This window comes from Phyllobates terribilis, unplaced genomic scaffold, assembly GCF_046119375.1.
Source record: "Phyllobates terribilis strain yellow unplaced genomic scaffold, ASM4611937v1 Scaffold_2__4_contigs__length_985480577, whole genome shotgun sequence".
NCBI lineage: Eukaryota > Metazoa > Chordata > Amphibia > Anura > Dendrobatidae > Phyllobates > Phyllobates terribilis.
In genome coordinates this window covers 678621914-678636480 of record NW_027362762.1, presented here as the reverse complement: position 1 = coordinate 678636480, position 14567 = coordinate 678621914, and the positions used below count along the sequence as shown (strand labels likewise).

The 14567-nt window shown below is 40.9% G+C and overlaps 1 protein-coding gene across 4 annotated transcripts in view; it reads left to right on the top strand.

Annotated features, from left to right (window-relative positions):
- The window catches only part of LOC141223967 (C4b-binding protein alpha chain-like), a 154621-nt gene that overhangs the window by 112900 nt on the left and 27154 nt on the right, over positions 1-14567 (top strand). For all 4 annotated transcript variants that reach the window (XM_073666868.1, XM_073666866.1, XM_073666865.1 and 1 more), the window contains 2 exons: positions 2546-2722; positions 12870-13046. In XM_073666868.1, the coding sequence (XP_073522969.1) occupies positions 2546-2722; positions 12870-13046 (354 nt within the window). The remainder of the gene's footprint in view (positions 1-2545; positions 2723-12869; positions 13047-14567) is intronic.

Sequence of the window (14567 nt, the reverse complement as noted above, 5' to 3'; positions counted from 1 at the left end):
TACCTTCAATTCCTGTTGGTTATGCAGTCCACATGAAAGAAACCTATGACATGTAACAGCTATTAAAGTGCCTGAACTATGACCAACATTTGTGGCCCCTCTGTGGTGACTTAGAGGTGGTTGCCCTCTTACTTGGTCTCCAGGGTGGATACAGAAAGTACTGCTGCTTTCTGTGTGAGTGGGATAGTCATGCAGGAACATATCACCACAATAAAAGAGACTGGCCTCTCTGACATTCACTTCAGCCAGGGTATAAAAATGTTCTGCATCGAGCCCTTGTTGACCCACATAAGATTTTACCACCTTTGCATGTCAATTAAGAACTTTGTAAAGGCAATGGATAAAAATGCAAAAGCATTCAAGCATCTCATTGCTAAATCTCCAAGGTTGAGTGCAGGAAAGATTGAGTCTTTATTGGACCTCAGACTTGTAAGCTTCTTCAAGATGAGGAGATGTTTGTTGCAGGGCAAGGAAAACGCTGTTTGGGTAGAATCCTCATTAGTGGCAGCTCATCTTCTAGGAAACTCTTATGCATTAATTATATTAAGCAGTACAGGAAAAATTGTTTGAAACAAGAGCCAAATAAAAATTTTCATTGTCAGATTTGAATTCAGGAGGTCAAAATCATTAAGAAATGGCTCATTTCATAACTGTATATGTGTAGAACAGTGTAATTGGTACTTGACAAAGTTTTTATGTGTTTACACATGCTACTGATTTATGCAGAAACATAATGTCTTCAGTGCTTTTCTTGGCATCCAAAAATATCAGAATCTGATCTTTAAAGACGACCTGTCACTTGCTAAAAAAATGTGTTAAATACCTCGAAAGAATCCTTGAGGCCACCTGATTCTGCTGCTGTTTTCCAGTTTGTGGTGCCTCATTCCATTGCCGATGTATTCACATTTGTTCCTCCTGCAGCTCATTATGTGAAATCTCTTCTTGTAGTTAAACTGTGCATTTCTTCAGAGTCTTCTCTTGGGGTGTGCTTTTTCACTTTTTCTTCCCCTACAATGCCAATCGCAGCTTATTAGCATCTGAGACTGCTAGATAGCATGATCAACTGCCAAGATCTGATTGGCAGTGTTGGGGAGAGAGGAGTGAAAGCGCACACCCCCTGAGATTTCACATATTTTGCTCTAAAACAAACAAATGTGAATATCTCTGTAATGATGTGACGGTGCAAAAAGGAAAAGTTACACAGTCCGATTCGGACTGCATCTGCTGGGTTTACGTGACATGATGTGCTGGTTTTGATCCCACTCTGTTCACCCACAGCAATCATATGATGCAAGATTACATTTATGTGGTCGTGAATTGGTTAAGGACCAGAACAAATTTGGCCTCTTTTTTTTTCATTGTCGCATTCCAGGAGCTATAACTTTATTTATTAATTTGTTTGTATCTGCATGAGGGCCTGTTTTGTGCAGAATTATAAGCGAATACTTACCAATTAAAATTTTATGTTTTTCATTTCCTACGCAGTTTTGTAGGCCAGCATGATTATGACCACTCCAAATTTTATATATTTTTTTATGCTTTATTTCTTTTATACAGTATATATTCTATTTGAAAAAGAAAATCATTTGTATTTGTGTTGCCTTATTTTGAGAGTCATAAATTTAGTATCTTCCAACATTGGAGTTAAATAGGGATTATTGTTTCATGAGATATTTTTTTCATTGGTCTTATTTTGGGGTGTATATGACTTTGTGATCACTTTTTATTACACTTGGAGGTGGAACATAAATAGAGGAATGCTTATATTGTATGTGAAAATCCATCTAGATAGCATCCAGAATGTTAGGTTTACCATTTTGGGTATTTAATATTTATTAAAAAGAAGATTCTTCTGTATCGTCTGGTTTAGAGACGTGCTCATTTGGAGATTATACACTTTCCTCCTCAACAAGGGAGCCGGAACCCTCTCTGCAAAGGGATACTCTTGGCACACAAGAGAAGGTTAAAGTATTTGTCCGACTTTGTACTGGTGGTATCATGGTATTTTGTGTGGTGACACATGCTCTTGGCTAGATAGCATGTTACAATTTAAGTTTCAAGTGGATTTCTGAAGAAGTTTTAAAAAAAAATTTAGATTTGAGAGTCCTCAGTGGTATAACCCAAAATCTGAAGAGTCACGTATTTATACACAATAGGGCACAGAAATAATACAATAGATGAGACAGGTGATGAAAAGCAGAGTTATTACTATGGGAGAGATAAACATTTCTGGCTGTAAATTAAGTAGTCTCAAAAGCTTGCAACCTGTTTGTACTGGCTAACACGGTACAAAAAAAAATAAAAATTATATATACATATATATATATATTTTTTTTTTTTCCCTGTGTGAAGAAGTTTTATGCATTTTAGAATTCTGCTCTTTTATACTGCAACACATTCACCTGTTAACAGACTGTTTTCTGTTTTTCTTTCTCCTGTGCATGTGTAATTCAAGTCCTATGTGATGTCTTCCTTTTATATCAACCATTCTTAAAATCTTTTGCGATCAGACCTTAAAATTTATAGGAATTTTTTTTTATTGTAGTGAAATGCCAAAGTCCAAACGTTGACAATTCACTGCTGCGATCACCCATGAAAAGTGTGTATGTACATGGTGATTCTGTAGAGTTTGACTGCAAGAAAAACTTTGTTTTACTTGGCTCACGATTATCCACATGCAATAGTCATGGTCAGTGGGATCCGTCTCATCCAAAATGTAAAGGTAAGTTCATTTTTGCTTGAATAATCAGAACGCTTGCCTGTACATCAACCATTTGTTTTAGTTTCTTTAAAAACTGTTGCCTAAAGGCCAAGTAAATTTGACATTTGCATTTCACTTCTGCATCAGGTATAAATAGTGTATTGGATGCCTTAAATGGAATCCATAAGCAGGGTTTTGCTATGTAATCTGAGAACAGCATGATATACAAGAAGAGAGCTTGATTCCAGTGATGTCACTTACTGTGTGTGTGTGTTGGTATTTTAATCCGTGCTTTATCAGGACTATTTGTCTTTGGACCCCTAGTCAACTACTCTGTGTAATCCCGCCCCCGCCACTGATTAGCTGCTGTCTGCTTATGTACACAGAAAGCTGCCAATCAGTGGGGTGTGGGCGGGGTTATACCCAGCTCAGCATTCCGAGCACTGATACAATCCCTTTTCTTCTATGCTGTAGATGAGGATCTATCAAAATGACAGCATGCAGACAAAATCAGCGCTTCAGTCCAGCAGTGTTACTCCACCCCATCTCTTGTCTGTTTCATTGTTAGAAGTTTGTTTTAAATTTTTACCATTTTTAGATAATCACTTTTTTCCCTGATTTGTAGAATATGCTGGTATGAATAAAGGTTATTAATGTATTATGCACGTTGATATCTTTTTCCTGGGCTATCCTTAGACCACCATATTCAAATTAATGGCTTCCTGAAAAATCATTGTGTTGCACGATTTGTGGAACTTAGTTTTTGTCAGGTTTTGATTGCACCAAAGTTGTACTTTTGGGAGTAAAGAAATAAGTACAACCAAGTTTTTAGCCTACAATATGAACTTGTTCTTTTTATTGGCTATTACTTTTTTTTTCTTTAGTAAGCTATCCTTAAGGATTTGTGCAGCAAATATGTCTTTTTATTAGGTAGAATCTCTAGTAAGATGTGTAAATCCATTTTACTGTTTTCAGGATTCTTCTGGATTGATAGGTTTGCCTCATGAAGATAACCCATGTCCATATGCACAATTAAGGCATATTGACATTATAGAGGGATGGCTCACCCTTCTGACACCTTCCAACCATACTTGTACAGTCATGGCCAAAAGTTTTGAGAATGACACCAAAATTATATTTTCACATGATCTGCTGGCCTCTGGTTTTTATTATTGTTTGTCTGATGTCTGATGTTTATATCACATACATAAATATAATTGCAATCATATTATGAGTACCAATAGGTTATATTGACAGTTAGAATGAGTTAATGCAGCAAGTCAATATTTGCAGTGTTGCCCCTTCTTCTTCAAGACCACTGTAATTCTCTCTGGCATGCTCTCAATCAACTTTTGGACCAAATCCTGACTGATAGCAGTCCATTCTTGCATAATCAATGCTTGCATTTTGCCAGAATTTGTTGGTTTTTGTTTGTCCACCCGTCTCTTGATGATTGACCACAAGTGCTCAATGGGATTAAGATCTGGGGAGTTTCCAGGCCATGGACCCAAAATCTCTATGTTTTGTTCCATGAGCCATTTAGTTATCACCTTTGCTTTATGGCAAGGTGCTCCATCATGCTGAAAAAGGCATTGTTGGGCGCCAAACTGCTCTTGGACGGTTGGGAGAAGTTGCTCTTGGAGGACATTCTGGTACCATTCTTTATTCATGGATCTGTTTTTAGGCAAGACTGTGAGTGAGCCGATTCCCTTGGCTGAGAAGCAACCCCACACATGAATGGTTTCAGGATGCTTTACAGTTGGCATGAGACAAGACTAGTGGTAGCGCTCACCTCTTCTTCTCCGAATAAGCTGTTTTCCAGATGTCCCAAACAATCGAAAAGGGGATTCATCAGAGAAAATTACTTTGCCCCAGTCCTCAGCAGTCCACTCCCTGTACCTTTTGCAGAATATCAGTCGGTCCCTGATGTTTTATCTGGAGAGAAGTGGCTTCTTTGCTGCCCTCCTTGAAATCAGCTCTTGCTCAAAGAGTCTCCGCCTCACAGTGCGTGCAGAAGCACTCACACCAGCCTGCTGCCATTCCTGAGCAAGCTCGGCAATGCTGGTAGTCCGATCCCGCAGCTGAAACCGTTTTAAGATACGGTCCTGGCGCTTGCTGGTCTTTCTTAGGCGCCCTGGAGCCTTTTTGACAACAATGGAAGCTCTCTCCTTGAAGTTCTTGATGATGCGATAGATTGTTGACTGAGGTGCAATCTTTGTAGCTGCGATACTCTTCCCTGTTATGCCATTTTTGTGCAGTGCAATGATGGCTGCACGTGTTTCTTTAGAGATAACCATGGTTAACTGAAGAGAAACAATGATACCAAGAACCAGCCTCCTTTTAAAGTGTCCAGTGATGTCATTCTTACTTAATCATGACTGATTGATCGCCAGCCCTGTCCTCATCAACACCCACACCTGTTAATGGATCAATCACTAAAACGATGTTAGCTGCTCCTTTTAAGGCAGGACTTCAATGATGTTGAAATGTGTTTTGGGGGTTAAAGTTCATTTTCTGGGCAAATATTGACTTTGCAAGTACAGTAATTGCTGTTAAGCTGATCACTCTTTGACATTCAGGAATATATGCAAATTGCCATTACAAAAAATGAAGCAGTAAACTTTGGAAAAATTACTATTTGTCTCATTCACTTTAAAACATTAACTTATTTAAAAATTTATGTGGCAGCAACACATCTTAAAAATGTTGTGACAGGGCCACGTCTACCATTCTGTAGCGCCCCCTTTTTATTTACAACAGTCTGTAACGTTTGGGAAGTGAGGAGACAAATTACTGGCGTTTGGGGAGAGGAATGTTGTCCTTTTCTTGTCTTATGTAGAATTCTATCTGCTCAACAAACCTGGGTGGAGGTTGTTGGATTTTTTATGAACCAAATATTTTCTATTGCTGAAAGGACTTGAGTGCAGGCGGCCAGTTCATCACCTGAGCTGTTCTACAGTAAAGCCATGCTCTTGTGATGGATTTAATATGTAGTTTAGCCTTGTCTTTCTGAAGTATGCAAGGCCTTTCCTGAAATAGACATTGTATGGTTGGGGGTATATGTTGTTCGAAAACCTCTATATAATGCTCAGCATTGATAGTGCATTTCAAGATGTGTAAACTTCCCGTGTCATAGCCACTAGTGCAGGGATGTCAAACTCAAACACACAGAGGGCCAAAATGAAAAACTTGGACAAAGTCATGGGCCAATCAGTATACAGAATAATGGGCTCCACATAGTCCTCCATACAGAATAATGGGACCCACATAGTCTTCCATACAGAATAATGGGTCCAACATAGTCCTCCATACAGTATAATGGGCCTCACATAGTCCTCCATACAGTATAATGGGCCCCACATAGTCCTCCGTATAGAATAATGGCCTCACATAGTCCTCCATACAGTATATTGGGCCCCACATAGTCCGCCACACAGAACAATGGCCCCACATAAGGGTGGTGAGTTCTGGTGTCACTGACCTCCCTGCGGGCCAAATATAACCACCCTGTGGGCCAGATTTAGCACATGGGCCAGAATTTGACATGTATGCACTAGTGCAACCCCAAACCATTAGATATGCTGGCTTTAGAACTGTATTCTGATAAGCTGGATTGACCCTCCCCTCCTGAGCCCACAGGACACGGCATCTGTGGTTTCCATAAAAAAAAAATCACATTTTGATTCATCTAATCACAAAACAGTTTTCCAGTTTGCCTCAGTTCATTATAAATAAGCTTTGAACCAGAGAAGACAGCAGCATTTCTGTATTGTACAGGTACATGGCTTCTTCTGTGCATGACAGATCTTTAAAGGGAATCTGTCACCACATTTGACCTATCTAAACTATTAACATGGGCATACAGGTTACAGATTGCTGAAAAAAGTCATACCTACAGTTCTGCTCATCGTTATTGGCACCCATGAAGTTTAAGTACATATTGTGGAATATCTCCTGAAAAAAATGAATCAAGTGAAACAGTTTTTTTTTTATAGAGCACTCGTGTTAAATACAAAAGAGCAAATGGTAAACATTAACTTAAAACCAAAAACAATGGGAGGGAAAAATAGAAAAACCTAAAGCTTGCTGTGTCACTGGTATTTTCACCCTTTACATTAATTTAGTATGGAAAAACATTTTGACTCGCCTGTGGTAAATCACAAAAGAAATTCTTCTGTGATTAAGTGTCGGTGCCCACGTGACATGAATTAGGCAATGAATGATGACTTAAGTGTTTTAAAAAGTCACATTGTCGGCACTGTTCCTTTGTCACAATGGTGAAGACAAAGGAGCTGTCTGAGGTCAGAACTGCTATAATTACCAAACACAAGACTTCCAACGGCTATCTCCAAAGACTTTGGTATCCCAGTTTCAACAGTGTGCAATTGAATTAAGAAGTTTGCCAAGCATGGAACCGTCAAGAACCTTCCTGGACGTGGGGAAAGAGGAAAATTGACAAGAGATGTCTTCGAAGGTTGGCGCGAATAGTGAAAAAAAAACACCAGTTCAATCTTCCAAAGATCTGAAGGCCAACCTGGAGCAGTCTGGGGTCATGGTTTCAACAAGTACCATATGCTGCACGCTAAACCAAGCAGAGCTTCATGGGTGAAGGCCAAGGAAGAAATCATTGCTAAAGAAAAGACATAAAAAGAAACAACTGATCTTTGCCAAAGAGTACCTTGACAAACCACAATCCTTCTGGGAAAATGTTCTGTGGACAGATGAAACAAAAATAACACTTTTTGGCAATTCAAAACAACAGTTTTGTTTACAGATGGCGCAATGATGCTTATAAGGAAAAGGTCACCTTACCTACAGTTAAGCATGGTGGAGGATCCATAATGCTGTTGGGTTGCTTTGCTGCATCTGGTACTGGATGCCTTGACCATATCACAGGAATCATGAAATCAAAGAATTATCAAGAGATTTTAGAGCGAAATGTCCTAACCAGTGTAAGAAAACTTGGTTTGAGTCGAAGATCATGGGTCCTCCAGCTAGACAATGACCCAAAGCACACATCCAAAAGTACACAGGAATGGTTGAAAAAGAAAAATGGACTGTTTTAAAATGGTCAGCAATGAGTCCTGACCTCAATCCCATTGAAAATATTTGGGGTGAGCTGAAATCTACCATTGGGAAAAAGAACCGTGCAAACATTCAAGAGTTTGAACAAACTGCAAAGGAAGAGTGGGAGAAAATTCCAGCAAAGAAGTGCAAGAAGCTTATAGATGGCTACAAGAAACGTTTGGAGGCTGTCACGAATGCCAAAGGTTGTGCAACCAAGTATTAATTAGGGGTGCCTTTATTGCTGCACATGCTGTTTATTCTGTTCCTCTTTGGCATTGCAACATGAAAGTTGAAAAACAATGTTTTATTGTTGTATTGCTTTGAACCACTAATTAAAAAATCCTTAAGATATAATTTTGGCACATTTCCATTTATTTCTTAAGATATTGTACAGTCTATGAAAAAAATGAAGGGTGCCAATAATGGTGAGTAGCACTGTATATTCCTCATATTAGATGCCTTGTTGTTGATAAATCATCTTTTTTCACTTTACGAAAGCGATGGGCAGGATGTTGCCTGGAAAATAACTCTTGAGTTTACTCCACAGATTACACTGATATCACCTCCTTCTATTTATAGTAATCTGTAATGGTCAGTCTCTGCTCCCCTGATCTCACTGCTGACCTGTGTGTGATTATAACTGACACAGCTACAGGTTCCTCTCAGCTTCAGCTTCCATCTCTCAGGCAGACAGGGTTGTAATATTGTTTCAATACAGCCGAGATCACGGAGAAGCAAAAAATGTTTTTTGCAAGAAGACAAAGCTAATTTTTCTGTTTTGTGTTAGTTACTTGTCTCACACTGGTAACTCCCCCTTCATGTGAAATAAGCTCTGGAGGTAGAGTTACCATCCAGGCAACATTCTCCCTTTAGCCTGGAAGAGGTCAATTACGTATTAGAAACACATGGATTTCTCTGGAATAAGACATCGGATTGTGGATATCAAGGTATCATTTCATTCAGCTTCCTATGACCAGCATGCCCATATGGACTGCTTAGGAGGGTTGAACCTACTGACAGATTGCCTTTTAACTTGCATTTGTGAACTGCAGGGCAAACTGTGTTCAGACAATGAGGGTATGTGCGAACGTACAGGATTTGAAGCACACATTTCTGCAGCATTTCTGCATCTCCTTGGCAGGAAAAATGCTGCAGAAAAAAACACATTTTTTTAAGCATTTTTGTACATTAATGAATGCTTTTTGGAGCTAAATAAAGTTATTTGAAAAGGAACGTGGGACATTGCTTTATTAACCCTTGGATTACCGTCAGAACTGGGATTAGTATATTGGTTAATTTAAGAATGTGTTTGTTGTATTTCAAATAAAGTGTTTGCTTTGTGTCTGTGTGTTTATTTAACTCTTTATTTTAATTAGTTTTGGTGATGAAAGTGTTTGACACCTTGTCATCACCAAACAAAAGAGCTAGGTGTCAGCTAATCCCATAAACCCAATCTTCATTAGCATTCCCATTCATGTAATTTCTGTGGCAGCTGTGAGCTGCTATTTTTAGCCTATAAAGGTGCCATTAGGGAAAAATGGTCCCTGGCTATTATTAACTGCTCAGATTTGTTTCTTTAGCCGCTACATCCCCCCGATCAGCAACAAGCAGCGCTTTAGTCGCATTGTATTTTTGCTGCGTCCAAAACGTGGTGTTCTAATGCTGTACTTTTGTTGTCGGTACATGTGAATCCACCGTATATAATGACACTTTAATCGGTCAAAATCTGCAGCAGAGACTAGCGTATCCGCTAAAGAAATTGACATGCTGCGGGTGAGTTTGGGTATGTGGCCACTATCAGGAGCTGCTGCAGGTTTGACGCTGCGTGTTTATATAGCGTCAAACCCGCAGCGTCCAGATGTTAGAGCATAGTGGATGGGATTTCTAGAAATCCCATGTCAACTATGCGTGCATCAGAGTCTGAAAATCACCTGTGGTCACTGACATGCGGCGCGTCTTTCAGGACCGCAGCATGTCAAATTCTCTTGCGGAGTCCCTAGACCCCGCAACAGAAATTTGACCACTGGAAAGTTTTGAATGCAATAAATCTGCATGGTTCAGTGAACACATGCGGATTTACCTGCGTTAGAATGCCACGTTTTGGACACGGCATAATATGCGTCCAAAGTGCTGCTACTTCCGGATCGTGGACACAGAACCTGCATCATTTTTATAACCAGCAGTGGGAAAGCCGTCCGCTGGGGGCTGATATTAGTAGCTGAGGAAGGGGCTATTAGCCACCAATGTTCCCTGGCTATTAATATCAGCCCACAGCTGTTTGTTTAGCCTTTACTGGCTAGATTACAGGGGTCCCCCTATAAAATCTAATCAGGAAAGGCTAAACAGACAGCTGCAGGCTGATATGAATAGCCAGGGAAGAGGCCATGGATACTAGCCCCCTCCACGGCTAATATCACCCCCCAGCAGTCCCAGAAATGATGCATTCATAAGATGCGCTAAATATGGCGCTTAGCCTCCGCTCTTCCCACTGCCCTGTGGCGGTGGCGAGTGGGGTTGGGTTTCACATCAGCCTTGTATTGGCGGCTGACGTGAAACTCAGGTTAGTAATGGAGGGCGTCTATAAGACACCCCCATTACTAACCGCGTAGTAAAGTTTACGGCACTTTTTCAAAAGAAGACATGGCCAGAATAAAGTATTTAATGAAATAAAAATACACATGGCTTTAATAACCGTTTTATTATATGCTCAGTCCCCGAATCCCTCGTCTCCTGAAAAGTCCACAATTACCGCCGTCACGATTGTCCCTCGGCGATCCGGGTCACTTCTACAGTAGTGACATCAGCAATCACTGATGTCACTGCTGTAGAAGACAGCAATGTACACTGACAGGGGTGTAAAATCACTCCTGTCAGTGTACATTGCTGCTGCAGGAGTGAGGTCACCCCTGATCAACCCTGGTGACCTCAGCATCAGTACTAGTGGGAACATTCTTGAGAACGTTCCCACGCAGCACCAGTGCCGTAAAGTGAGGTCACGTGAGCTCTCAGCTGATCTTCAGTTGAGAGCTCACGTGACCGCAGGTCCTGGCAGCGCAGCGATGTACACTGCTGGGAGCGAGTGCGCTCCCGGCAGTGTACCGCCGGGCTGAAGACATCGCGAGGACCAGGATCACACCTGGGGGCGCAGGACACGTGAGGATAGTGTTTTTTTTTGTTTTTTTTACAGAGTGCGCAGCCTCGGCGCTGCTGAGGACACTACTACTCGCCTCATTCATGCCGCTCTCGTTGTTATCAGTGGGAGTGGCGGTCAGATGAGGGGAGTAGTATTCCTCCCCAGCCGACCCGGGTATCACTCGCAGCGTTTCTGAAGCGTTTCCGCAACCCATTGACTTTAATTGAACCTCAGCAAATCCGCAGGTATAAACATTATTTAATTCAATTAAAGTCAATGGGCGGGGAATCCTGCATGGAAAGGACATGTTGTGTTTTAAAATGCAATGGTAATCCTGAGCGGAAATTTCTGCATCATGTGCACAGCACATCAGGGTTACCATTGCAATAGCTGGCAGACCGATTACAAAGCGTTTTCGCTGCATTTCCATGCAGAAAAACCGCCGCGAAAATGCTATTTGTGCACTTAACCTAATTTCTGGGAGTATTCCTGACCCATGCAGTTATTACTAAATCATGCCTGTTTTTAATGCAATGCTGCCTTAGAGCATGTAGATTATGAGTATCCAATATTGACCGTCTGAATTGTCCCTTGTGTACGTGGATTTCCCCAGAATCTTTGAATTTTTCCATGACATTTACCATCTACTCTAGGTAGTGGGATAATCAAAGTCTTTTCAATTTTTACATTGAGGAACATTTTTCTGAAATTATTCCACAATATTTAGACATTAAAGTTCAGATTTGTGGACCTCTGACCACCTTTGCATCTGAGAGACTCTGCCTCTTTAACATATTCTTTTTATATACAATCATGTGACTGTTGAAAATTGGCCTCCAGTTGTATTTCATTAGTACCACTTTTCCAGTCTTTTTTTTAACCCTGTTCCTTCTGCCTAGTTACTTCACCCCCACCACACTGTTATGCTGTGTGCCCACGATGCGTTTTTTAAGCGTTTCCGCAGCGGCAAAAAGGCCTGCCATGTTCCCCAATGATAATCCACATGTGCTGTGCACATGCTGCGGAAATTTCCGCTGCGGGTTATCATTGCGGAAAAAACCACAGCACTACCAATTATTTTGCGGAAGCACTGTGTTTTCGCCGCCATTGACTTGCATTGAATCGCTTGGATTCCACATCACTGCATCTGTACATGTGGAATCCAAGCGTTTCAATGTGCGGATGGTACCCGGGTCTGGAGAAGAGGAGACTCTCCTCCGGACCCGGTTACCATAGAACCTGTAAAAAAAAGAATAAAATAAAAAATAAATATTATACTTACCTTCTGATGGCCCCCGGTGTGCTCGTCTTCACTTGCCGGCAGATCGCGGTGGACTGAAGGACCTGCGCTGACGTCATAGTCATGTGACGGCAGGTCCTTCAGTGTAGTGCACTGCGAGCTGCCGGCAAGCCAGGACGGAGCCAAGCAAGACTGCGGGGGCCATCGGAAGGTAAATATAGATTTATTCTTTATTTTTTACCATTCTTTTACGGTCACAGTATATAAATCCATGCCGGTTGCATGGATTTATATAGTGTGACCAAGTTGTTAAGCACTTTCCAAGTGATGCTAAAATCGCTTGGAAAGCGCTTGACAACCCGCATGCGGAAATGCATGTGAAGAACGCTTCACATCCGCATGTCCCTGGCAGGAAAAACACATGTACAATCCGCATGTACAATCCGCATGTACAATCCACATGCTTTTTTTCTGCCAGGGAGATGCAGAAACGCTCAGGAAAAATCCGGAGCATCTATGCATCGTGGGCACATAGCCTTAGAGATATCTGGAGCAGGATGTGCGAATTTTGATAGGGCCTATCTGCGACTAGACAACTACTTTAAATAATATAGTCGTTTTCACATGTCAGGAGTTCTAACAAATGATAATTTATAGTATACTGGGAATATTTAATTAAAATTCATCTCTTTTACTATTATAATGTATGCTTTATGGCTTCTTCATAGCTACATGCCAAATTACGGAGATTGCCAATACAAAGCTAAAAGTGGACTTTGAAAGGGTTTATATGGAGGATGAGATTTTGGTGATTGAATGCATTGAAGGCTATGTCTTGAGTGGCTCAGGTACTATCACATGCAGCAGTCAAGGTCAGTGGACACCTTCTATAACAGTATGCAAAGGTAAGTAAAGAGTTTTAACTGAAAAATAATTTATATATTCTTCTATACATTGATTTAAAATATCACTTAACCTAGAAATGAATGATAAATGAAACACTATAAATGCATGCATACTGTTTCTTTGTGTTAGATATCTGGCTAAGAAAATGTTTTAATTTCCTCATGATCTCTTCTATTTCATATATCCCACTTTTCATCATATGGGTGTATAGAGCAGGCTCAAGAGCCGAGCCTGCTCCGTACACTGCTGGTGCCAGCTGTATTACACAGCTGATATCTACCTCTAACCACAGCAGTCAGCTGTGTCTCCAGTCATGGCAGTTAACCCTTAAAGTGCCACAGTCAGTAGCTGCCACGGCATCAAGCTAGGGGGTCCTTTACAGACTTATCAGCCTTCATCATGATCGTGGTTTCTAAGATAGATCATTTTACAATACACTACAATACCACCGTATTGCTCAAGTCCCCACCAAAGACTAAATAAATAAAAAATTAAATGTATAACATTTATTTCAAAACTTAAAGTGAACAAAAAACAAAAGTTAAAATGCGCCCTTTTCCAATAAATATATACACACACATTTTTACATTTCAGATTTTTATATACCGTATATACTCGAGTATAAGCTGACCCGAATATAAGCTGAGGCTACTAATTTTACCACAAAAAACTGAAAACGTATTGACTCGAGTATAAGCCTAGGGTGGGAAATGCAGCAATTACTGGTAAATTTCCCAGTCCTGGTAAGCATTGCCCACTCATTACCAATCCTGGTATGCTTGGCCCCCTCATCCTCAATCCTGGTATGCATGGCCCCCTCATCCCCAATCCTGGTATACATGGCCCCCCATCACTGCACACATGAAGAAAAAAAGAAACACTTCTACTCACCTTCCTTCCCTCTGCTCCAGCGCTACATCCTATTGTGCCAGCAGCTGATCTCAGCATCTGAGCAGCGCATGACATCACTGCCATGTGCCCTCAGACGCTGAGGTGAGCTGAGAGGATATTCACTCCTCTCCACGCCGGGACTATGGGCATGGAGAGGAGTGAATATTCATTTTCTTTAATAGCGCACACTGTAGCCACAGCCGCCGGCTTCCTGCTGTGGCTCAGCGATCCACTACTAAAGAGAATGAATATTCACTCTTCTCCACGCCCATGGGAGTGGAGAAGAATGAATATTTATTCTCTCTAATAGCGGGCACAAAGGATCGCTGAGCCCCAGCAGGAACCCACAAAAGCTCAACCCCAAAAACGATGGTGGAATTATTCTTATTTTTAATATATATTTTTTTAGGATGAGTTAGACTATTTTTCAATTTGATTGTAATATGGTAAAAATAGGATCATAGATAATGAGAAGCTTATGGGAGAATCCAATAACGCAGCAGTCAGTAGCAACCGCAGCCTTTGAGAACTTTGACAGTTGGAGATTGTTATGGAAACCTCAAGCTTTACAATGGCCTCCATGTATGTCATATTTGTAAGCCTGAGGAGGGGTGTAATAAGATGCTTGT